Genomic DNA, 21,770 nt, shown 5'->3' with positions numbered 1-21,770 from the left:
CCCGCCACAGCCTCAACCGATATGCTCCAGTCGATTCGGTTCCTCCCCCGCCTGGCGCAGCGCCCGAATATGGCGCGCCGCCCCGCGCAGGCCTTCTTCCCCCCCCTCGCCCAGAGCATCCACTCCGCGGCCAACAACTCGGATAACGATGACTTCTCGGACTTCTCCACGCCCCCCCGCCCGGAGACGGTCAAGACCACCACCCCCACGCCGGCCGGCATGCTGCAGGACCAGCAGCGCCTGCGTCAGCAGCTGGTGCACGAGTTCACCGGGTCCCCCTCGGCCACCGGGCACTCGGACGCCGTGTTCGACTATGCCACCTCCGGGGCCGGCGGCCAGGCGATCACCGGCACCCCGGATGACGATGAGTTCCGCGTGGTGTCGGTGTCCGAGCTGACCGGCGCCAACTTCTACCAGCACTATGGCATCGTGGCCCCGGAGCCCGACGCCGACACCGATGACCCCAGCATGGCCTCGGGCAAGTACCCCATCAATCTGGACCTGGTTGCCGGTCAGGCCCCCCCACGTCGCCATGGCTACCTCGACCGGAGCATGGGCGAGGATATCCAGGCCCGCGCGGAGATCTTCAACGCCTTCAACCCGCTGTATGGCTATCACCCGGCCTTCCGCCAGCTGACCCCGCCGCAGCCGACGCAGAACCCCTTCGACCCGATCATCAACCGGATTGTCCCCTCCCCGCCGTCGGATGTCCGGCACTTCCCGAGCCCCGGCCAGCCGGGCTACCTGCCGGAATTCAAGACCCTGCCGCAGTTCCTCGACGACCACCCGGCCATGCGGCCCATTCGGGCTCTGGACTCGACGGCCGCCATTGAGGGCAACAAGTTCGAGCGCAGCGACGACCCGCCCGCGCTGTCTGGCACCCTTTACCGTGCCTTCCTCAACACTCGCAGCTTCAATGTCGATCGCCTGGCCGAGCTGAAGCAGGCTGCCGACCCGGTCACCGCCTTTGCTCATGAGCGTGCGTCCGGCCGCCTCCCCTCGACTCTCGGCCACCTGCCGCGGGGGTCTTCCTCGGCATTTGTCGCTCCACTTCCCCGCCTCTCCCTCCGCTGACCTCTCTTCTTCTCTTTTCCCCCCCCCTCCTCATTGCCACACCCCGACAGTCCTCCTGACTGCTCAGGGCGACTCTTCCATGGACCTGCCCAAGATCATTGATGAGATCACCACCTTCATGCTTGCGCCCCGTGCGTCGCCCCTGACCAAGCGCCAGTTCTTCGGCTTCGTGGTGCGTTTGCCTGGCTTGATGCGTTCCTGCCCTCTCCCAGGGCTTCGCTCTCCCTCTCCCTCTCCCTCTCCCTCTCCCTCTTCGCTAACCGCCTCCTTCCTCTCTTCCCCCGCACAGGACTTCCTCCTGGCCCTTGTCGACAGTGCTCCCGCCCTCCTCCCCCGGGTTCAGCCCTGCCTGTCGCGTGCGTTCACCACCTTCGCCAACAAGCCGAAGGATGTCCGCGCCCTGCGCGCTCACGTGGACACCCTCGCCCTCCGGAATGAGATCTTCGCGCTGCTGGTGGCCTCCAGCGACACCGTCGGAGCCAAGCACCTGGACTCGCTCAAGGCCCGTGGCTTCGCCGTCGGTCCCCTCTTCCACCTGGCCAAGACCCTGGACGATCTGCTGAACAATTCCATTTGCGCGCCGCTCGTTCGCGCGGCCGAGAGCCTGGTCCATGTGGATGAGCTTGATGCGGCTGCCGCCGACCGGGCCTCCACCGCCGACGGGTCTGCCGGGTCCGACCTCTCGGCCGACGAGGAGTACATGGATGAGACCCCGGTGGCGGCCTTCGGCCCCGGCCGGGGGATCCCCCAGCCTGGGTTCCTGCCCCGGCCCGGGTCGTCCTTCTTCCAGCAGAAGCCCCTGCCGACTGGCCCGGGGTCGGCCGATCCGGCCTCCCTGCCGATGCATGTCCACCTGCACGATCTGCACCTGGCCCGGAGCCAGTCGGCCCTGTCGGCTCCGGAGCAGGTCCAGCGTCACCTGACCATCTTCGAGACGGCGGTGGCCGGGCTGCTGGCCGAGCTCGGGGCCGCCGCGCCGCCGACCCTGCGTGTGGCCACCCTCGACCCGGACCGCATGTTCCAGGAGGTCCTCGGCTACACCGACGGCCTGGCCAGCGGGGCGGCCGGTACCATGTACATCGACAGCCAGGGCTTCCTGCGCAACATCGACCACCACATTGTCCTGCAGCCCGGGTCCCCGGTGACCAGCCTGTCCAACCCGAACAATGCCAAGACCGTCTGCCCGACCGACATGGCGGATCTCCAGGGCAACCCGGTCTACTTCGACCGGCAGTCGCGCCTGCGCTACCGCGATGCCACCTTCTACAATGTGGCCTACCACAACTTCCACCAGCTGGACAACAAGCTGACCGTGACCCCCTTCGAGCCGATCCCCTTCCGCCATGACGAGTTCGGCCGGGTTCTCGATGGGTCGGGCCGGCCGCTGGCCGAGTCGGCCGGCGGCCCGGCGGCCATTCGCCACGATGCCCGGGGCTTTGGCTTCCTGCCGGATGGCCGACTGGCCAGCATCCCCTGGGGGCCCTTCACCGGGCCGGCCGGTGGGCACATCCTGTACCCGGAGTTCCGGGAGGACTTCACCGGTGTCCTGGCCACCCCCTTCCGTAGCCTGCGCCTGAGCCTGGCCCAGCACATGAAGGACCTGTCGGCGCCGGAGCTCTTCCTGGCGCCGGATCTCCGGAGCTCGGCCAACCCCCAGCCCCAGCCCTTCGACCTGGGTGCCGGCCTGCGTGCGCTGGCCGGGGTCCTGCGCCAGGCGCGGCTCATCCGCTCTTCGGATGAGGAGCTTGGCCTGCTGCCGCGTGCGGACTTGATCCCGGCCCCGCCGGGTGGCTATTCGCCGACGGCCCTGCTTGAGGCCCATGGTGTTGCCGGGCCTGAGGGGACCTTCCTCCCGGGGATGCTGGCCGTGTCGGCCATGCCCTTCACCCCGGCGCCGGAGCTGGCGCCGACCCTCTACACCGCCGGCAATGCCATGATCGATGCCAATGGGCGCCTGCTGAGCTTCAATGCCGACAAGCGCCTGGTGGATGGGGCCGGTCGGCCGATGTCCTTCAATTCCGGCGGCCTGCAGGTGGACCACCAGGGGGCCGTGATGTATGGCTCGGCCACGGATCTGGCCTTCGCCGTGGCCCCAGGCCGGCGGACCATCACCAACCCCCGGGCTGGCGGGCCGTTTGTCCAGCACTCGCCCTTCGGACCGGATGGCCGGCCGATCTTCCCGGCTTCCGGCAACTCCCCGGCCCGCGATCTGTATGGTGCCCCGCTGCACCTGGACAAGGAGGGCCACCAGGTGGACATGTCCTCCGGGCGCCCGGTTCGGGTGTTCTACAACAACGCCGGCATCCGCTGCGACCCGGTCACCGGGCAGCCGATGCTCTTCGCCAACCCGACCACCGGCATGACTCGCGCCCAGCTGGAGGCCCATGTGGAGGCCGGCGAGTCGCTCTTCCTGTCGGCCCCGCCGGCCGAGCTGGACATCCTGCGCCAGGCGTCCAACCCCGGCGCCCCGGCGGTGGTCCTGCACCATGGGTCCCCGGGCAGCCAGCCGATCATGCTGTCTCCGGCCGGGGATCTGGCCACTCCGGCCGGCCGGCCGGCCCTCTTCACCAAGCAGGGCCTCCGCGCATCGACCTTCCAGCCCCATGCGCCGGGTCTCTTCCTGGCCGATGGGTCGGAGGTCCAGATCCTGGATGAGCAGGATCCCGCCACCCTGGCCGGTGACCTGCTGACCGGGCCGCTGGCTCCCTTCGTCACCGGGCCCTTCGCTGGCAATGCCCCCGGGCAGAGCTTCTTCCTCTTCCAGGGGAGCATCATGATCGATGCCCAGGGCAACTTCCTCGGTCGCTCCGGTAGCCGGGCCTTCCTGACTGCCGGCTTCGACCTGCTGAATGAGGCCGGCCAGCTGAGTGCCTCGGCCCTGCAGGATCTCTCGCCGGAGGTGTGCCCGGAGCTTGGTGGGCCGGTTGTGCCGCCTGCCTTCGATGCTCCGCGCGAGGCGGTCCGCTCCAACCCGCTGCTCTTCCGCCATGTGGCCGCCGCCGCCAGCTGGGCCCATGCTCAGGCTGCCGGTGCCCCGGGGCCGGCGCTGCACACCTCCTCCGAGCTGCCGAGCCTCGGCCGCCAGGAGGGCCTCCTGCGCAATGTCTTCGACCTGCTCCTCTTCGAGGGCCGTCAGGGCATTCCCATCCCCACGATGCCCCTGAACTCGTGAGCGCGCGCGCCCGCGCCCGCGCGCATGGCTTCCCGGCTCTCTATACACACATGTGCACACATGGGCGCATTTACCCGCGTGCCCGCCCTGTGTTCTGCCTTTCTTTTCTCCGCCCGCCCCCTCTTCCCCCTTTCCCGTTGCTGTGTACCTTCCCCCCCCCCCCCCCCCCATCCCCACGATGCCCCTGAACTCGTGAGCGCGCGCGCCCGCGCCCGCGCGCATGGCTTCCCGGCTCTCTATACACACATGTGCACACATGGGCGCATTTACCCGCGTGCCCGCCCTGTGTTCTGCCTTTCTTTTCTCCGCCCGCCCCCTCTTCCCCCTTTCCCGTTGCTGTGTACCTTCCCCCCCCCCCCCTCCCTGGGGCGGCTCCTCCCCCTTGTGTGCCTTGGAGCGGAGTGTCAGAGTGTGTCCTGCCCTGTCCCCCCCCCCTCTCTCTCTCCTTCTCTCTTTCTCTCCCCCTCTGCCGCGCCCCCCCTTCTCCGTGGGGGGGTTCCCCTTGTTACACGCCTCTCTTTGATACATATACATATAGACCATCGAAATACCGCCCGCCGTCCATGTGCGTGTGTGTGTGTGTGTGTGTGTGTGTGTGTGCGGGGAAGGGGGGAGACTCACAGTGTGTTTGGCGTGGTCCGGGCAAGGGGGCGCGCATGAAGGCACGAGGATGCATGGGGGAGTTGTGTTGACATGTATTTCCTGGCCACAAGAGGACGCCGCTGGCCAGGGGGAGCAGAACTAGCCGAAGAGGAAGGCGCCGCCAGGGTGGTGGCCCACATTGGTGGCGCCCCCGCCGGCGGCCGCCGGCCACTTGACGGCCGGGGCCGAGTCGAAATAGATCAGCTCCTCGATGCCGGGGTAATTCTCGATGATGGCAATCAGCAGGCCCTCCAGACGCGAGGGGACCGCCCGGGTGGGCGACACACAGGCCAGGCCCACCCGGAGCAGCAACAGCGGCGAGGCCGACCGGGCCTCGGACAGCACGAGCAGCAGGTTGTGTGCCAGCTCCACCGGCAGGGTGCCGGCGGCGGCGGCGGCCGATGCGGCGAAGGCCGCACTGGCGCCAGCCCCACCGGTGCTCGAAGCCCCGGCCCCGGTCGAAGCACTGCCCCCGGAGAAGGCATTGCTCAGGGACGAGGCCAGGCCGATGGAGGCCAAGGGCGAGGAGGATAGCAGCGCGCTCGAGGACCGGAGCAAGTTGACGGGGAGAGGGGCCGCCGCGGCGAGCCCGGCCCCGGCCGGCGAACTGAAGCCCCCGGCGCCGGGGCCGGCCCCGGACCCGGAGCCCCCGCCCCCACCACCAGCCCCGGGGGTCACCCCGAGGGCCGCGAATTCCGAGCTGGCGATGTCCAGCCCCAGCAGGCCGAGCAGGATGTTGATGTGGGCGCCGCACACCGGCCGAGTGACCAGATCCGCCAGGCCGAAGGCCTCGAACACCAGGAACACCAGCCATTCGTAGAACACCGGCGGCGGGGCGTAATGCTGGAGGAAGACATCGTGCACGGCAACCTGGCCACACGCCACCGCCGCCACGGCCAGTGCCTCGATCCAACCGCCCCAGCGCTGCAAGACCGCCAGGGCCTCGGGCTGGGCCAGGGCCCGCGGGACCTGTGCCACATCCAGACCCAGGGCAGCCAGGGCCACCGCCGGCGAGGGCGAACCGCCAGCCGGGCCCGGGCCACTGCCAGCCGATTCCGGCGCCGCATCCAGCCCATACGCCTCGAGGACGGTTTGCACATCGGCAAAGGTGCCCTGGCAGAAGGCCGCCAAACGGCACAGCCAGCCGCCGCTGTAGGGGGCGTCGACCGGCAGGGGACCCGGCCCGGTGGCCAGCCCGGCCGCCGAAGCGGCCAGTCCCAGCAGGCCGAGATCCGGCTGCCGAAGCTGCAGCGCCACGAGGCGCGCCCAGGCCGCCGTCGCCCGGGCCCGGACCACGTCCCCACTCCGGGCGTACGATACCCCGGCGTCGATGTACAGATGCATGGCTTGGAGAAGCTGCTGCACACAGGCCCCGGTGAGCCCGGGCCCCGGGAGCTCGGCGCCCATGCGCGCCCGCAAATCCCCACCCCGGGCAGTGAGGAGCTCGAAGAAGTCCCGCCGGGTGGCAAACTCCGCGCGGAATTGCGTCCGCAGGGGGGCCCCCGGGCCGCCGGTCGGGGGGGTGGCCGTGCCGGCGGGCCCCGCGGCCCCGGCCCCGGCCCCGGCCCCGGCACCCGACCGCCGGCCACCGGCCAACGACGATGCCAGGGAGGAGGCCAGCTCCGAGTCACGCCGAGCCCCAGACCCGGCGATGGGCCGCGCGCCGGAGTCCCCGGAATCATTGATCGGCGCATCGCCAGCCATGAAAGACAAGGCCGAGGACAGCCCCGGAGCAGGGCCAGGACCGTGGCCAGCCCCGCCGGGTCCCAGAGCCCCGGAGGTGGAGGCCACATCGCCGATGGCCAGGACCTGGCGCACGCGCCCATCGGCATCCCCCCGGAGGAGGTCCCCATTTTCCCGGAACATGCCGAAGGCCAGGAACACCATCTGCAAGCGCTCCCGGCGGGACTGCGCATCGGCCGCATACTCCTGCGGGGTGGGCTGCGGCGGGAGCGACGCGCTCGGGCGCAGCAAATACGCATGCAGAGCCCGGCGAAGCTCCCCATGACGCGACCGGCCTCCATGGGCCCGGCGCAGCAGGAGCTCGAAGGAATCATGCACCGACAGGCAGTCCAGGATGAAGGTCATGTCGGCATACCGGCCGACCCCGGTCAGCAGGCGCACCAACAGGGGCAACTCCAATGCCGGGACATATGCCTGCTCCACGCGGCTGCGGACCAGGCGCAGCACACGCGCCTCGCCCCCGGCGTCCGACGCCCGGCGGAAGGCCTCATGCGCCCGGACCAGCAGCTCCACTTCGGTGATGTGCAGGGCCGCCGAGGGGGACGGCTCGGCGGCCAGGCCGCTGGTCGCCACCGGCGCCAGCAGGTCTCCCACCAGGCCGTCCGGCCGGTCGACCAGCCCGCACAGGGTGTGGCCCAGCAGCGAGGCCGAGGAGGCCGCATCGGCGGCCGTATCGATGGCCAGCGGCCCGGCAGAGGCCGACCCCCCGGCCATGGCCGAGCCCGACTGCGACCCTGCCGACCCGGCAAAGGACCCGGCCCCTGTGCCCAGTGAGCCGACGGCCGCCGCGGCCGCCGGCAGCAGAGTCGACAGGAAGTCATCCGTCGACCAGGCGGCATCCAGCAGCGGGCGGTCATCGGCCGGCAGCCGGGCCGGCAATTCGCTCAGCTGTCGGCCAGCGGCCAGCGTAGCGTGGTGAACCGCCGGCGCGCCGGCCATGGACGAATCGGCGGTCGAGCGGAGCTGCGCCGCGGCGGCCGTGGCCTCGTCCTCGACGTCCGCCGGGCCGAGGCTCAGCCGGCCGCTACGGAGCGTGTCCACCAGGGCCCGACGACCGGGCCCGGCATACCGGTTGACCGCCACCAGGACCGCATGGCCGAAGGCCCGGGCGACCGCCGTCACCAGGGCCGGCCGGGAAACCGCATGCGAGAAGGCAAAGGCCTGGGCCACTTGCAGCAGCCCGGCCGCCAGCAGGCGCTGCCCGCGGAATTCATACTGCTGCCACTGGGCCCGGAACCGGGCATGCTCGGCGAGTGACTGGTCTTCCGACAGGCCAGGCCCGGCGGCCGGGGCCACGGAGCGTAGGTCCGGCGCGGCCGCCCGCAGGCGCACCCGCAGCAGGCGCTCCAGCGTCCCGGCCACCGGGGCCGCAGCCACCGCCTCATACGAGCACTCCGCCCCGGCGGCCGGATGCTCGTACAACGGCGAGAGCAGTGCCACCGATGCCCGCTCCGGGCTGAGCCCCGATTCCCGGTGCACCTGGCTCAGCAGGCGCGCCGCACAGGCATCCGCCAGGATGGCCCGCAGGGCCGCCCGCGCGCAGCGCACCAGCACGGCCAAATGCGCGAACCAGTCGCGACAGGCCACACCAAGCGGATCGGCCGACATGCCGGGCCCGGGCCCGGCCACCGCCTGATCTGACAGCCCCGGCCGGAGGATGAAGGCGGTGAGGATCTGCCAGATCGGGTCATTGGCCAGGGCCGTGCGAACAGAGGCGGCTGCCGCCGCGGCCGCAGCCGGGCCACCGGCCCCCGTCAGGTCGAAGGAGGAGTCGAGCCCCTCCAGCTGCGAGGGCCCGGTCAGCCCCGCTGACAGGGCCTCCAGCAGATAATCCCCGGCATCCGCCTGCGACACATGCGAATGGTGGGCCTCGTACTCGGAGTCGTTGTCCGAGTCGTCATCATCATCGTCATCCTCCTCCGCCTCCTCGCTGCCGTTGCCATGACCAGCACCGTGTCCAGCGCCCCCGTGCATGTGGTCGAAGCTGGAGGAGGGGCCACCGCCCCGCGCGAGAGCCTCGCCCGAGGGCGAGCCCAAGCCAAGAGACCCGTCGTGCAGATCCCCAGACAGGACGGCACTCAGGCTGCCCGTGAGCAGGGAGGAAGACAGGGCCGAGGACAGGAGGCCAGCCGTGATGCTGACCGCTGCCGAGGCCGGTGCCGAGGCCAGCGGACTGCGGATGGGCACCGGCGTGCCGCCGACCGCCGTGGGGGTGCTGCCGGGCGTGATGTCGGCCGCATTCCGCGGGCTGGCCGGAACCGACACCTTGGGCCCCGACTCGGGGGATGCCTCACGGCGAAGCAGCCCCAGGAACTGGCTGAGGAAGCGCTGACGCGCGCCCGGGAGAGGATCCCCCGGCGCGGGGGCCGCGGTCGGCGAGGCCAACGACCCGGCCACATAGCGATCGGCCACCAGCGACGCCTGGTACAGGATGGCGATGTCCCGCGACAGGTAGCCCGCATGGCGGGGCCCGAAAAGCAGGGCCAATTGGGCCGCCTGGACCAGGGCTCCCCCATCCAGCTGCCGCCCAATGGCCCGGCGGATGGACGACCGCTCCAGCCGCGTCAGCGAAATGTCCTCATCGCACCAGGCCGGCAGGTCCAGGCCGCCCGGGGCCAGGAGATCGGTGAAGCTGGCCGCCGTCCAGGGCACCCGGGCGGTGCCGAGCCCGACGGCCGGCCGGCCCGCGGCCAGACCCGTCAGCTGGCTGAGGGTCTTGCCGAGGGCCAGACGCACATCACCCAGGCCGAAGGGGGCGGTCGAGGGGTCGGGCGAGCCGATGGCCGCATCGGCCCCAGCCGTCAGATCGGCCCCCGGCCCGGTGCCGAGGCTGGCTCGCAGGCTGGGATGCTCCTCGCGGGCTTGGTCCACGGCCCGCAGGGCGGCCAGGATGACCCGGCGCTGGAGGGCATGCGCGAAGCTGTGGCCCGCCGCCGTGCCCAGATCCAAGCACGTGTGCGGCGAGATGGCCACCGATTCCTGGAGCAGCCCGGGCCCGGCGGCTGGCAGGCGCGCCAGCTCCAGGAAGACCCCGGGCAGAAGGCGCGGCACGGCCGCCAGCCAGTGGTACGCCCGGGCCAGGAGGGCCGCATGCTCGGCCGCGCCCTCGGCATTCTCCACGCCACAGGACACCGAGTGGGCAGCCAGCTGCCGGAGGAAGAAGGCCCCGACGGCCAGAGCCGCCCGGGCCCGGGACAGGTGCGGCGACAGGGGGGGCGAAGTTTGCTCCGGGTCGAAGAGTCGCACGCGGAGACGCGCATCGCACCGCTCCCACAGCGACCGACGCAAGGCCGGCGAGGACCAGAGGACCGCCACCTCCGGGTCATCGGACTCCGGGTGGTATGCATGGTGCTCCAGGGCCGGCGGCACGGGAGGACCCCCGGCACCCGGCAGATGGTGCTCCCCCAATGTGGAGGGGCCCCCGAGCAGGGTGGCGGTGCTGGCTTCCGGCGAGTGGGACAGGCCGCGCAAGGCCGCCGCCCCGGAGGGCCGCATGGCACCGCTGACAATCGTGGCGCCGGACCCCGCGCGAACCGGCAGCAGGGCCGCCTGGTCGAGGGCCGCCCGGGCGAAGCCCACCACGGCCGAGCCAGCAAGTCGCGGCTCGCGACACGCATAGATGGATGCCTCGCACTCGGCGATGGCCAGGCTGGCACGCATGGTCAGGCTGCAGCCGCCGAGGCGCGCGCAATCCAACGCGGCCAGATGCTCCCCGGCCGCCGAGAGGGCCAGCGCGCAGGCGGTCGGCGAAACGGCCGCCACCGGCAGTGTGGCATCCGGCAGGACGATGTCGGCCGCGGCCAGCAGCCGCAGGGCCGCCAGCTGTCGGCCATACCGGCCCAGGCGAGCGGCCCCCGCCGATGGGGTGCCACTGCTATCGCGACAGGCCCGCGCAAAGCGGCTCCCCTGGCCCGAAGCCAGGGTGCTGGTCAGCAGGAAGGCGTCCACATCCGCGCGAATGACCATCTCCAGGACGGCGATGCGCGCGCGGAGGGCGGCCCGGGCGGCGGCCATGTCGGCTCCCGGGCGGCCGGCGAGCCCGGGCCCGGTGGCCGCGGCGGCCGCCATGACGGCCGCCCGCACGAGGACCCCATCAACCACATTGGCACAGGCGGCCCGCAGCCAGCCGATGCTCAAGGTCTGCCGGTAGACCGGGTCACTCGGGTGGCCGGCCCCACCGGAACCGCGAGAGGCCACGGTGCTGGTCGACTGGACCAGCAGCGCCGACAGCGACACCTCGACGAATTTGTTGAGCGCCGCCACGGCCACGCCAGCCGGGGACAGGTCCCCGCCACAGGTGGCCGCCGCGGCGAAGGCGCTGAGCGCTCGCAGGGGGTGCTCCGGGGCGAGACGCGCGCAGGCCGCCGCCACGGCCGTCCCCACGCCCGACACCACGGCCAGCTGGGTGACAAGGCGCAAGTCCCGCGGATGGCCGCCGCCCAGTCGCCCGGGTGGCAGGGTGGCCGCCGGCAAGGCCGCCCCGATGAAGGCACAGAGCGCCGGCACCCGGCCGACCCGGTCCAGGCCGAACATCGAGGCCGCCAGGATGGCCAGAATCGGCTCGCGAGAGGTCACCGCCGAGCGGAAGATCGCCAGCCAGGGACGATCCTCGGCCGGGCGGGACTGCCCACGAGCCAGGGCCGTGGCCCCGCCGGCGGCGGCCAGCATGGAGGAGCTCCCGGCCCCCGGGGAGGTGGGCTCCTCGGCATCCGCACGCAGGGCAATCGCATGCATGAGAGCCGACACGACGGATGTGGGAGCGTCGGCGGCCGCAGCCCGAGCCCCGGAGACATTGGCCGAGTCGGGCGTTCCCTCGGCGGCCGGCTCCTCCTCCGACAGGAGTGACACCCCGGTCCCGGGCAGGCCATAGGTCGACGGGCAAAGGGCCCACCGACAGCCCGGGCCCCCGAGACAGGGCGAAAAGTCGCCCATCTGGCCGGCACCCAGGTCCGGGGCCTCGAGCATCATCATCATGTCCGGCAGGGCCAGCAAGTCCGAATCGAAGCCCAGCGAGTCGAACCCATGGCTCCCGGGCCCGGACAGGACAGACCCATCACCGAGCACCGACTCGACCGATGAGGATCGAGCCCGGCCGCCGGGCCCGGAGCCCGAGGAACCCGACGGACCGGCCATGCGGGACTCCTCATCGGCGGCGCGCTCATCCAGCAGCACGCGATCCGTGTAATCCCCATCGACATCGACGCAGGCCAGGGATGGCCGGTCGGCCGGCGGGCTGCCGGGCACCGTGGCCGCGGCCGCAGCCATCTGCTGGCCACACACACATGCGGGCTGGTAGAACCATGTATCACAGGCGGGTGGCCCTGAGGCCGGGCCGCCATTTGAGGACGGCCCGGAGAGCGTGCCACTCGGGGAGATCATGCCCGGGCTGTCGCCCAGGGAATCCTCACGGAAGAGCGGCGACTCCAGGGCATTGGCGCTGGCGCCGGGGCCGGCATTGGCCGGCACACTGCGCAGCGCCCGCACACGGTCCGCCACCGACCCGCCGGGCAGTACTTGCGCCGCGCCGAAGCTCAGCGCATCCAGGGCATGCTCAATGGCGCCGGTGCTGGCAGACCGCCCGCAGATGGTCACCGCCGACAGGGCATCCTCCTGCGACAGGGCCAGCGCATCGGCGCATGCCAGCAGCATCAGCACACCGGCCACACCGTCCGCGGGGGACACCCGCCTGGCCAGGAAGGTCAGCAGGTCCCATGCAGGCCCGGTCCCATGGGCGGCGGCGAAGCCGGCCGCCAGGCGACATGCCGCCACCTCGCGGAAGCCCTCCTCCCCGGCCACGGGACTGCGATCGAAGAGACCCTCGGCCACCGGGGCCAGGAGCCCGGGGCCGGATGGACCGGCCCCGGCCGCCGCCAGGCACAGGGCATCCTGCAGCAGGAGGAAGACCGCTCGACCACTGGCCGCCAGGCCGCCGGATACCAAGGCCAAGGACGCCGGCGCACGGCCCCCAGCCAGATGGCCACCCAGCTCCGATCGCAGGCCCCGGCCGATGGCCAGGTCCAGGAGCAAGCGAACTGTGTGCTCGTGGGCGTGGCATTGGCGAAGGGCGTCCAGCCGATCCGTCGGGAGGATGGTCGCCGCCGCCGCCGCCACCGCCGAAGACTCCTTCTCCAGCGCCTGGGCGGTGTAGAATAGCAAACGGCCCACGCGCAAATCCGAGCGCAAGTGTTGCAGATACTCATGGCATGCTGCGCCGGCATCGGGGAAGAGCCGTGGAAGCAGGCGCTCCAGTACCACAAGCCCCGAGGCCACGATCAGCCGATCGTCAAAGGCCCCCAGCAACAGCCGATGCACCAGATCCGCCAAGAGACGCAGGTAGGCCCCGGCCGTCGGGGCGCCGGACTGGAGCACATGCTCGGCCAGCTGCACAGCACGCAGCGGCTGACCCACGCGCACAAAGTGCAGCGGGTCCAGCAAGGGCGCCTGGGCAAGGGCCCCTGCCTGGACCAGCTGCTGGAAGACAGCCCTGGAGAGTTGGATGAAATGCTGGTATTCGGCCGCGCGGATGGCCGTGCTCCGGCGAGCGGCCCCCGGCAGCAGGAGGTCCGACGAGCATGCGCCGGCGACTCCCACCCCAGCCCCGGAGCCCGCGAGCCCCGGCCGGGGCAGGGCACGAAGCAGCAACGGCAAAAGTGTGCCACCTGCCTGCGCGCTGGTCAGCACCCCGGCCGGGGTTTGGCCATGCGCCGACAGGGAATACCACTCGCCATGGCGCAGCCACTGAGCCAGGGGAGACAGCCCACTGGCGCCCGGCAAGGCCGCGCGGACCAGCTCCAACGGCAGGAGCTCCCCGGCCACAGCCTTCAGCCCGGCCACCAGGGTCTGTCGCGATGAGGCAGCCTCGCGGCTTTCCGGACCCTCGAGCGAATCCAGGCCAAGGGCCCGGCGCAGCAGGGGGTACGACACGAGGGCCGCGTGCAGGCGTCGCGGGTCCACTTGGGCTTCGGTGCCAACCGGGGCCCCGGCCGCGGTGCGCACCCCGCGCCCGCTCAGGACCAGCGGTCCCAGGGCCAGGAATGGCCGCCGAGGGGCCCGCGACAGGAAGGCAGTCAGCACCGAGGACCCATTGGTGGCCGGGTCGGTCGACGCCGAGGGGCTCCCGCCGGCCGAATGGCCCACCGACGAGGACATCATTTGGCGAACTCGGGCCACCAGCCACCCGGGCGTCAGGCCATCGGGAGAGGCCACCGCGGCCAGGGAGTTGGCCAAGGCCGCCGCCCACCACCGGTCCCCGGCGGCCGAGGGGCCCTCCTCGGCCAGAGCCAGGAATGCCAGCAACAAATCCAACCAGGCATGGAGGTAGGGCGCGGCAGCGGTCCCGGCGGGGCTCGATGCGGAGCTGCTCTCCGGTACCGGCGCCAAGAGCTCCAACAGAGCCAGGGCCGGCGGACGGTTGCCGGAGCCGGCGCCGGCGCCGGCGGTGGCCAGCGACCCGAGCAGCGAATCCGCCGATCGGGCAGCCAGCAACTCCGCCAGGGCGCCAATCGATCGCGAGGCTACAAACGACTGGGCAAGATGCCGGTCCAGGGTGTCCCGATCGAGTTGCTGATTGCCCAGGCCATCGGAAAAGAGGGTCCCATTGCGGGAGAGAGACAGCAATCGCGTGGACAAGAGCAGGGCAAACTCGGCATCATGGCCGCCGGGGCCGCCGGGGCCGCCGGGACCGGCTTCGAGCGGGTGGTCCAGCTTGGCCAGGCGCCGGGCCAGGACCGTGCCCCACTCCGGGCTGGTGGCCGCCACGGACAGGATGTGCAACGGCGCCAGGTGCGTCAGAATCCGACAGTACTCCTCGGAGAGGGCTTGGGCCACGGCCGACCCGGCGTCAGGCAGGGAATTCAACGAGTCCCGGGCAAGCACGGCGGCGATGCGCACGCTGGCGGTCGAGGCGCCGGCCGATGCCAGGATCAGTGCCGCCCGGGCCAAGTCCGATCGCGACAGGCCCTGGAAAAGGTCGGCCAGTTGCCCGGGCAGGGAATCCAATCGAGCGCCGACATCCAGCGCCGACAGGCCCAGCCCCGGGAGCAGACTCAGGGCCAGGCGTGACTGGAGCTCGGGCTCCAGGGCCCGGAACCAGGCGAGCATCACCTGCACATAGGAGTTGGTGGGCGGGAGGCCGCTGGGCCCGGCGACTGCCAGGATGTCGGCCGTCACCTGGAGGACTGGCAGCGTGTCGGTCACCTGGCCGGTCAGGAAGAGGTCGCGGTCGAGGGCCGAAGCCCCGGGCCCGGGAGCCTGCTGGAGGAAGGTCTCGACAAAGGCCTGGGCATTGGCCGTGCCTTGGCGGCCGGCCATACCGGCCAACAGCCGGCCCACCTCGCTGAAGAGGTTGTCCTGGCCGGCATTGGGAGCCGAGAGGGAGGCCTGCACGGCCCGGGCCAGGCGCACGGCCCGCGCATCGGCCAAGTCCTCCGGGCTGCCCGGGGTCAAGGCCACATGGGGCAGGAGAATTTCCCGGAGCTGATGGCTGGACGTGTGCCGGAGGAGCTCGCGCCAGGCATCGCGCGCCGACAGGCCCAAGCCGGCCAAGAGCCGGCGCGTTGCCGCCACATTCCGCGCGCAAATATGCGTGTAGATGGTGCGCGCCAGCAGGGCTCGAATGCGCCACAGGGGCAACGTGGGAAGGTCGGCTGCCAGCAGGGGATCCAGTCGTGGGGTGGCACCGGTGCCCGGCACGGCCGGCGTGGCACCCGAAGATTCCGGCCCCAGGGCCGGGAAGGCGTCGGCCACCGCCGCCGCGGATGCAACAGGCGCCGGTGCGGGCATCGCCGCCGAGGGGTCCTCGCCGGCGGCGGGCCCCTCCGAGTCGGCCGGGCGGGACTTCCGAGTACGCCGGGTCCGGCGCTTGTCCGGCACTGGCGCGGTCTCGTCGGCACCGGACGCCGGGTCAGCCGGACGCCGGCTGCGCCCGGCCTTGCGTCGATCAGAGCCGGCGGGGGGCTCCGAGGGCCCGGCCTCGGTCGCATCCACCGGCCGAGCGGTGCTGGAGCTACGCGAGCGGGGGGCCGCCCGAGGGGCACGCGTCTCGGGCCCGGGGCCGGACCCGGTCGACGCCGGGTCCGTCAATCGCAACAGATGGCCGCTGGCGGTTTGGTTCAGCAGGCTGCCATTCCACCAGCGCGCCCCGAGCTCCGACCGGAGGAAGGCCAATGCCAGGCTCAGGGCCCCGGTGGCCAGGCCGTGCTCCAGGGTCTGGAGCGTGGCATCGGCCGAGGTGAGGGTCGGCTTGGAGAAGAGTTCCAGCCAGCCGGCCCAAAGCTGACGCCCGGCCGGGTCCAGCAGCCCGGTCGAGCACACCGCCACCGAGCCCACCGAGTCCGGCAAGTCGTCCAGCGGGATGACCGGGCTGCATTCCGGCAGGTCGGGCGAGGTGGCCGCGCGGAAGGGCGGCTGCAGGATGAAGCGCCGGACTTCGGCCAAAGACCGGGACAGGGAAACAATCTCCCGCAAGCTGGGCAGGGCCAGATCCGAGGCAGGAGGACCAGGCGCGGTGGTAGTGGCGGACATCGGGTCGGCCAGCAGATGGCCGGCCGGGCCGGCCAGCAACGAGGCCAGGTCCCCCTGGGCGCTGTTGGCCAGAACCAGCAGCGAGCTCAATGGCAGGATGCTGCTCGTGCTGGTGGGCGATCGCGCGATGCCCTCCTGCAGGGTCTTGCCCAGGCCGACTGCATGCGAGGCAATGCGCCGAACAATGCTGGAGAGGATGCACCGGGCACATTCGAATGCAAATTGCCGGGTGGCCGCATCGCGGAAGGTTGCCTGCGGGGGACCCGGCCCGGGCTTGACCCCGGCCCCGGCCCCGGGCCCGGGCCCGACATCGCCATCGGCTGAGGTGACTGTCGATTCGGCCACCAGGCCCCGGAGGGCCTCCACACACAGGGCAATCGCATCGGACAGCTGGTCGCCCTGGATGTCGGCCAGGGCGGTGCGCACCGCATCCAACTGGCGATGAGCCAGGCCGAGGGCCAATGCGCGCAGGGCAATCAGACGCCGGTCCCACTGGTTGATGGCACAAACGCGATCGGCCACGCGTGCCCGGTCGAAGACAATCAGATTGTGCAGAAGACGCTGGGCGGCCGCGGCGGTGTTGGCTCCGGCCAGGGTCGGGGCCGAGCTGGCATCGGGGCCGCGGTCGCCGAGGGCCAGCGGGGCAATGGCCGCGCCGGGCCCGGCCGCCGACCGCAGGCGGACTTGCAGGCCATGCACATCGACGAACACATGGCCGATGGCCGGCCGTAGGAAGGGCTGGATGCTGACCAGCGCCGTGCCCACGGGCAGGCGCTCAACTGGCGCCAGAGTGGCAGCCGGCAGGCGATCGGCCAGCAGGGCTCGCACATCGACCGGCCGAGCCGGCAGCCAGAAGAGCCACGCATGGCCCGCGTGGGCCAGGATCACGGTGGCCATGTCGCAATCCGTGAAGGAACAGCCGCCCGGGGACAGACGCGCAATGGCAGCGGCCAAGCTCCGCAGGCAGGGGACCCCATCGGACAGGGCCGCCGGGCCGGCGACATCCTGTGACAGGGCCCCGGACAGCTGGGAAAGATGGCGCAGGCCGCTGGCCGTGGTCATGGCGGATGCACTGGAGGAAGGGGCGGCAGGGGCGACACAGCTGCTGCTGCTGCTGCTGCTGCTGCCACTTGGATTGCCACCCTCCAGGATGGATGCCACCAGCCGGCGACCAAGCCAGAAGGCAGCCGGGTAGACCGCCAGGCCGAAGGAGGCAACGGCCGGGGGCTGCCAAGACTGGCTGCCCTGCGACGCCGGGACCACCGCACTCCCGGCCGCAGGCAAGCCGCCAGCCAGGCGAACATCCAAATCGGCCAGAATGAAGGCCGAGGCCACGGAACTGCGAGCCGAGCTGCCGAGAATCTGCCGGACCTTGCGGGCCACCGTTCGGTCGGGCGCCACGAGAGGAAGGAGCTCTTGGCCGAGGGCCGATCGCCGGTCGGCGAGGTCGCCCTCACCAGCACCAGCAGCAGGCCCGTGTACTAGCGCGCCGAATTCCCAGCGGGTCATGGTCCGGCCGGAGGTGGCGGCCGCCGCGGCGGCCGCACTCGGGCCGCCCGGACCCCCAGCATGACCGCCCGGGCCGGTGGCAGCCGAGAAGGCGTCGCCCGCGATGGAAAAGTCATCCTCATCATCGGAGGAGAGGCCGCCAAAGTCGTCGGCCGCCAGTTGGCCGGCCAGACTAAAGAGACTCTTGGCCAGGTGGCCCTGCTCGGAACGCGAGGCGGCAACAGCCGGACCATCGCCGGGGTCGGCGCCGTGCGAACGCTGCGAGTGGGGGCTGCCGATGGAGGCGGCATCGGCCCCGTGGATGTCCTCGTCGTCGGAGCCGGAGCTGAAGCCGGAGCCGGCCGTCCGGCCAAGTTCCACACTGGCCACCGACACGGACAACATGCCCGGGCTGGAGGACATCAGGCCGAATGCGCCGCCGGCGCTGCCGCCACTCCCGGTGATGGAGGAGGACAGGGCTCGGTGCAGATGGGGGGCCGAGCCGCCCGGGCCCGTGCGGTCGCCACCGTGTGCCATGGCGCCCGGGATGGCCAGGGTCTTGGTGGAAACCGGCGCACCGCCCGGGCTGGGGTTGTTGGTTGGGGAGCCGTGCTCGGTGTGGGCCGCGATCCGGGCCGCCTGGGCCAGGGCCGCCCCCTGTAGGACATATGCCTGGGCAAGACGCTGGTGGAGTTCGCGCGGGAGAATCCGACGCCGAAGCAGGCGCATATACAAGGTCGCCGTCAGAGGATGATGCTGCAGCAGATCCGGCACCCAGAGGCTGACCAGGGCGCTGTCGGCCACACGCCAGCAAACCACTCGCAAGCCGTCGGCACTCACCGACAGGTCAAGAAGGGGCACATGATCTGGAGGAAGGCCCGGGGAGTGGGACCCAAGCAAGAGGCACATGTCGTGGACAGGAACCATGGTGGATGGTCAGCAGAGGGCGGGGGGGCGGAGGGAGGGGGGAGGGGGAGGGGGGAGGGGACCGGGCGAGAGGGGGGGACCGGGCGAGAGGAGGGCCAAGTAGCAGGGATGGAAAGACGCACTCAGCGGGGCCGGCAGTGGCCCGGCGGGTGAGGTCGAGATTGGCTCCACCACTCGGAGTAGGCTCGAGGACAGGGCCGCCAGCGGAACCGCCATGATGACATCGCCGGAGAGGGACAGCACCGCCAGAACACCGCCATCGGTCAGCAGGTAGAGGAAGTCCCCGACAACGACGGCCGACACCACAAGGGCCGGTCCACCGGTCAGCAGGGGAAGCGCATCGCCCGGGTGGAAGGCATCCCCGGCCACCAGGGCCGACAGGGACAGCAGCATGGGCAGTCGACGGCGGAGGCGCCGGCCGACGTCCACCCAGGTGGGCTGAATGCGCAGGTTGCCGGCAGGGGCAAGGGCAAACCCGGGGAAAGCGCGCGGCGCGCGGCCGGGTCGGCCATTTCGCAGCAGCGACGAAGCCCGGATCTCGGCGGCCAGCGCACTGGAAGGCTCCTCGACGAGCGACAGACACAGGATGTGGCAAGCATTGACCAGGAGCACGATGGTGCTTCCGCCAGCACCGATCAGCCGGAAGTGCGCCGTGCCGCCGGGAGGGGCTGATGGCCATGCGCACACACGCGCACATGGAACGGGGGGGGGGGGGCGCATGGACGAGAAAGCCGAAGGTCAGGAGGGCTGGATGAAGGGCAGTGGCACTTCGCCGGCCAGGAGGGGGCCCGAAACATGGGGGCGGCCGGCAGAAGGAGGGAGGGAGACAAGACGCACTGAAGGGCGACCGGGAGGCCAGGATGGCATGCAGGTCGATGTCAAGCACATCGGCAAAAAGGCCAGCGGGGGCGGCGGCAACCGGGCCACAGAGGCCCCCGCGTGGCCGGTGCGCCAGCAGGAAGGGCTGAGGCCGGCGCCGGCGCTGGGTGTCGGTGTACACCCCGAAGGAGGGCAGCGACTTGAGCAGGGCGCTGCGCTCCTCGTAGCTGACGGGGGCCTCGTCATCCGAGGAGTCCAGGTCACTTAGCTGGCCAGCGGGCAGGGGGCTGGCAGAGCCGGGCTCGGTGGCTCCGGGCAGAAACCCGAGACCGGCAGCCCGGGCGGCCTCCTCGTCAACCGAGCCGAAAGCCGCCCAGGGGACCGGGCGAAAGCGCCGGGCCCCGGTGGCCGGCAGGCGCTCGCCCGGCGCGCCAGATCGCGGGAAGAAGAGCAGCAGGCGCCGGGCCCCGACCAGGGTGGCCAGCGCATGCCGCGGGCTAAGGCTGTCCAGGGCCGGGCTGTGGGCCACCAGACCGCGTGCATCGCGCGGCCCGAAGGACAGCCAGTGGGCCGTCGGCAGCGGCAGCCCGGCCGGGTGGGCCACCCGGAAGGAGAAGGCCTCCTCGGTGGCCGTACGGAAGAAGGCCACGGTCGCCTGGTCGGCGGTCGACCCGCCGGGGGCCGGGGTGTCCCGGCGGACGGATGCCAAAAACCGCTCGTCAGGCGACAGGACCGCCAGCCGGGGCGTCTGCTCGGGCTGGGTCCCCAGCAGGGTGGTGATGGCCCCGTCGGTGGGGATGGCATCGCGTCGGGCCGGCTGCGGGGTCGGGCCGGAGGTGGCCGTCGCGCTGACCGCCCAGGGAAGGGGCAGGTCGGCGGCCGGGACAGCCGACTGACCGGCCATGTCATCCGCCGAAACGGGGGCCCCCTCGTGCGGGGCATCGGCCCCGCTGGTGGCCGTCATGGCGGCAGGAGCATCGGCGGTGGCGTCGAGCCCGGCGTCGACACCGCTGTCCGGCAGCCACCGGCGGATGACCAGCGGCGTGGAAGCAACGCACTCGCCATCGGCCAGGGGCGGGGCGGCCAGGGTGCCGCTCCCGGCGATGGCCGGCATGGCGATCTGAGATGTGGAGGGGAGGAGACGGAAAGAGAGCAGGGGGGAGGGGGGAGGAAGGAAAGAAGAAAGGAGGGGGCGGGAGGGGGGGGGGGGCGGAAAGTGACAGAAGAAAAGGGGACTGCCGGCGGAGGCAACAGAAAAAAGGGCAACGGCGAGGGGGAGGCAAGCAGAAATCTGCCGGTCGCGTAGCCCTCATCTAGGCGCCAGGCGGGCCGGTGGCTCTTCTTCCAGGCCGGCAGCTCCTCCGGGCATGCTTTCCTGGCGGCCGGGGTGGTTTACTGGCCGCTGGATCGGCGGGGGGTGGTGTGTGCCAGGCCCACCCGAGGGGGGGGGGGGGGGACGGGGGACACAAGCCAATACGGCGGGCGCGCCGCCCCCCCCGCCCGCCCGCCCCGGCGCGTTTCCCGGGCGGTGGCCGGCCTCCAACGAAGTGGGGGTGGTTGTTTTGGATCTGCCGATCAGGCGATCGGGTGCCGGGGTCACGCCCGGGCGTGACACCTCGAATGGCATTATCCTCGAGGGTGGGCACCGCCCGCCATCGTCGGTCGGCAGTTGGAATTGCCCTGACCGGTGGCTGCTGCAGGTGGACATGTGCCGGCTGGCGTCCGAGCGCCTGGCTGGGAGGGGGGGGGGGGGGACCTGCCCAGAGAGACGGCTGTGTCCGCGCGGGAGAGAGCGAGAGCCAGGGCGGGCAAGGTGGACAAGCAGCTGCACACGCGCACACAACTGACAATAGACACACACCTGCGGGCATTCGGGTGAGCGTAAACCAACCCGCACTGGGACGCACGAAAAGAGGAAAATAAAACAGACACCCCCGTTCGGAGAGGGATACACGCATGTCCCCATGCGTGCCGCGAAGAAGGCCGAGAAAACGTGCTGCGACAGGGGGAGGGGGGAAACAGGGGGCAATGCCGGGGATAGTGCGCCCCAACGGGCTGCGCCTGCTCCCCCGGTCCCCCCCCCCCGGGCAGAGAGCCGCGGAGGGGCCCCCACCTGGGGGCAGGTATTGGCGAATGCCGATGAGTGATGGGCCCTGCACCGGGGCGGGCAGGCCGGGCGCGCGGGCCGGGCCGGGAGGGGGGCGCTGGTACTCTTTGCCGGAGGCCGGGAAATGGGTGCTGCGAACACCGCCGGGCGGCCCTTGCACATGGACGGCCTCGCGGGACAGAGCGAGCCGGGCCGGCGGGGGAGGGAACATATTTCCGACACCCCGGCGCCGGGGGGGGGGGTGTGCAGGGCTCGCGGCCGTGGTCGGCCTGTCGG

At 71.7% G+C, this 21,770-nt stretch overlaps 3 protein-coding genes across 3 annotated transcripts in view; 2 read left to right on the top strand and 1 right to left on the bottom strand.

Moving 5' to 3' along the window:
* H696_03409 (hypothetical protein) overlaps positions 1-4,415 on the top strand; it is a 4,909-nt gene extending 494 nt beyond the window's left edge. Inside the window, exons 2-4 of the mRNA XM_009497275.1 lie at positions 11-979; positions 1,125-1,246; positions 1,364-4,415. Coding sequence (XP_009495550.1) covers positions 22-979; positions 1,125-1,246; positions 1,364-4,246 — 3,963 coding nt within the window. The 5' untranslated portion in view covers positions 11-21 and the 3' untranslated portion in view covers positions 4,247-4,415. The remainder of the gene's footprint in view (positions 1-10; positions 980-1,124; positions 1,247-1,363) is intronic.
* Positions 4,416-4,856: 441 nt separating this feature from the next.
* H696_03408 (hypothetical protein) lies at positions 4,857-16,458 on the top strand. Its single transcript, XM_009497274.1, has one exon. It carries the CDS (start codon positions 8,486-8,488, stop codon positions 11,474-11,476), a length of 2,991 nt encoding a protein of 996 aa, XP_009495549.1. The 5' UTR covers positions 4,857-8,485; the 3' UTR covers positions 11,477-16,458.
* On the bottom strand, positions 16,439-20,583 carry H696_03407 (hypothetical protein; the record flags this gene model as incomplete). Its single annotated transcript, XM_009497273.1, has 3 exons — positions 19,406-20,583; positions 18,691-19,236; positions 16,439-18,507 (listed from the first exon to the last, which is right to left on the bottom strand). Coding segments are annotated over exons 1-3 (3,711 nt in total), but the record flags the coding sequence as incomplete, so codon positions are not given.
* Positions 20,584-21,770: the final 1,187 nt, after the last annotated feature.

This window comes from Fonticula alba (genome assembly GCF_000388065.1).
Source record: "Fonticula alba strain ATCC 38817 unplaced genomic scaffold supercont2.5, whole genome shotgun sequence".
NCBI lineage: Eukaryota > Rotosphaerida > Fonticulaceae > Fonticula > Fonticula alba.
The sequence above is the reverse complement of the archived record's forward strand: the minus strand, read 5'-3'. Positions and strand labels throughout refer to the sequence as shown.

Excerpts from the sequence above, each read along its gene's own strand:
- H696_03408 (XM_009497274.1), top strand. The coding sequence starts at position 8,486 with ATGCGAATGGTGGGCCTCGTACTCGGAGTCGTTGTCCGAGTCGTCATC.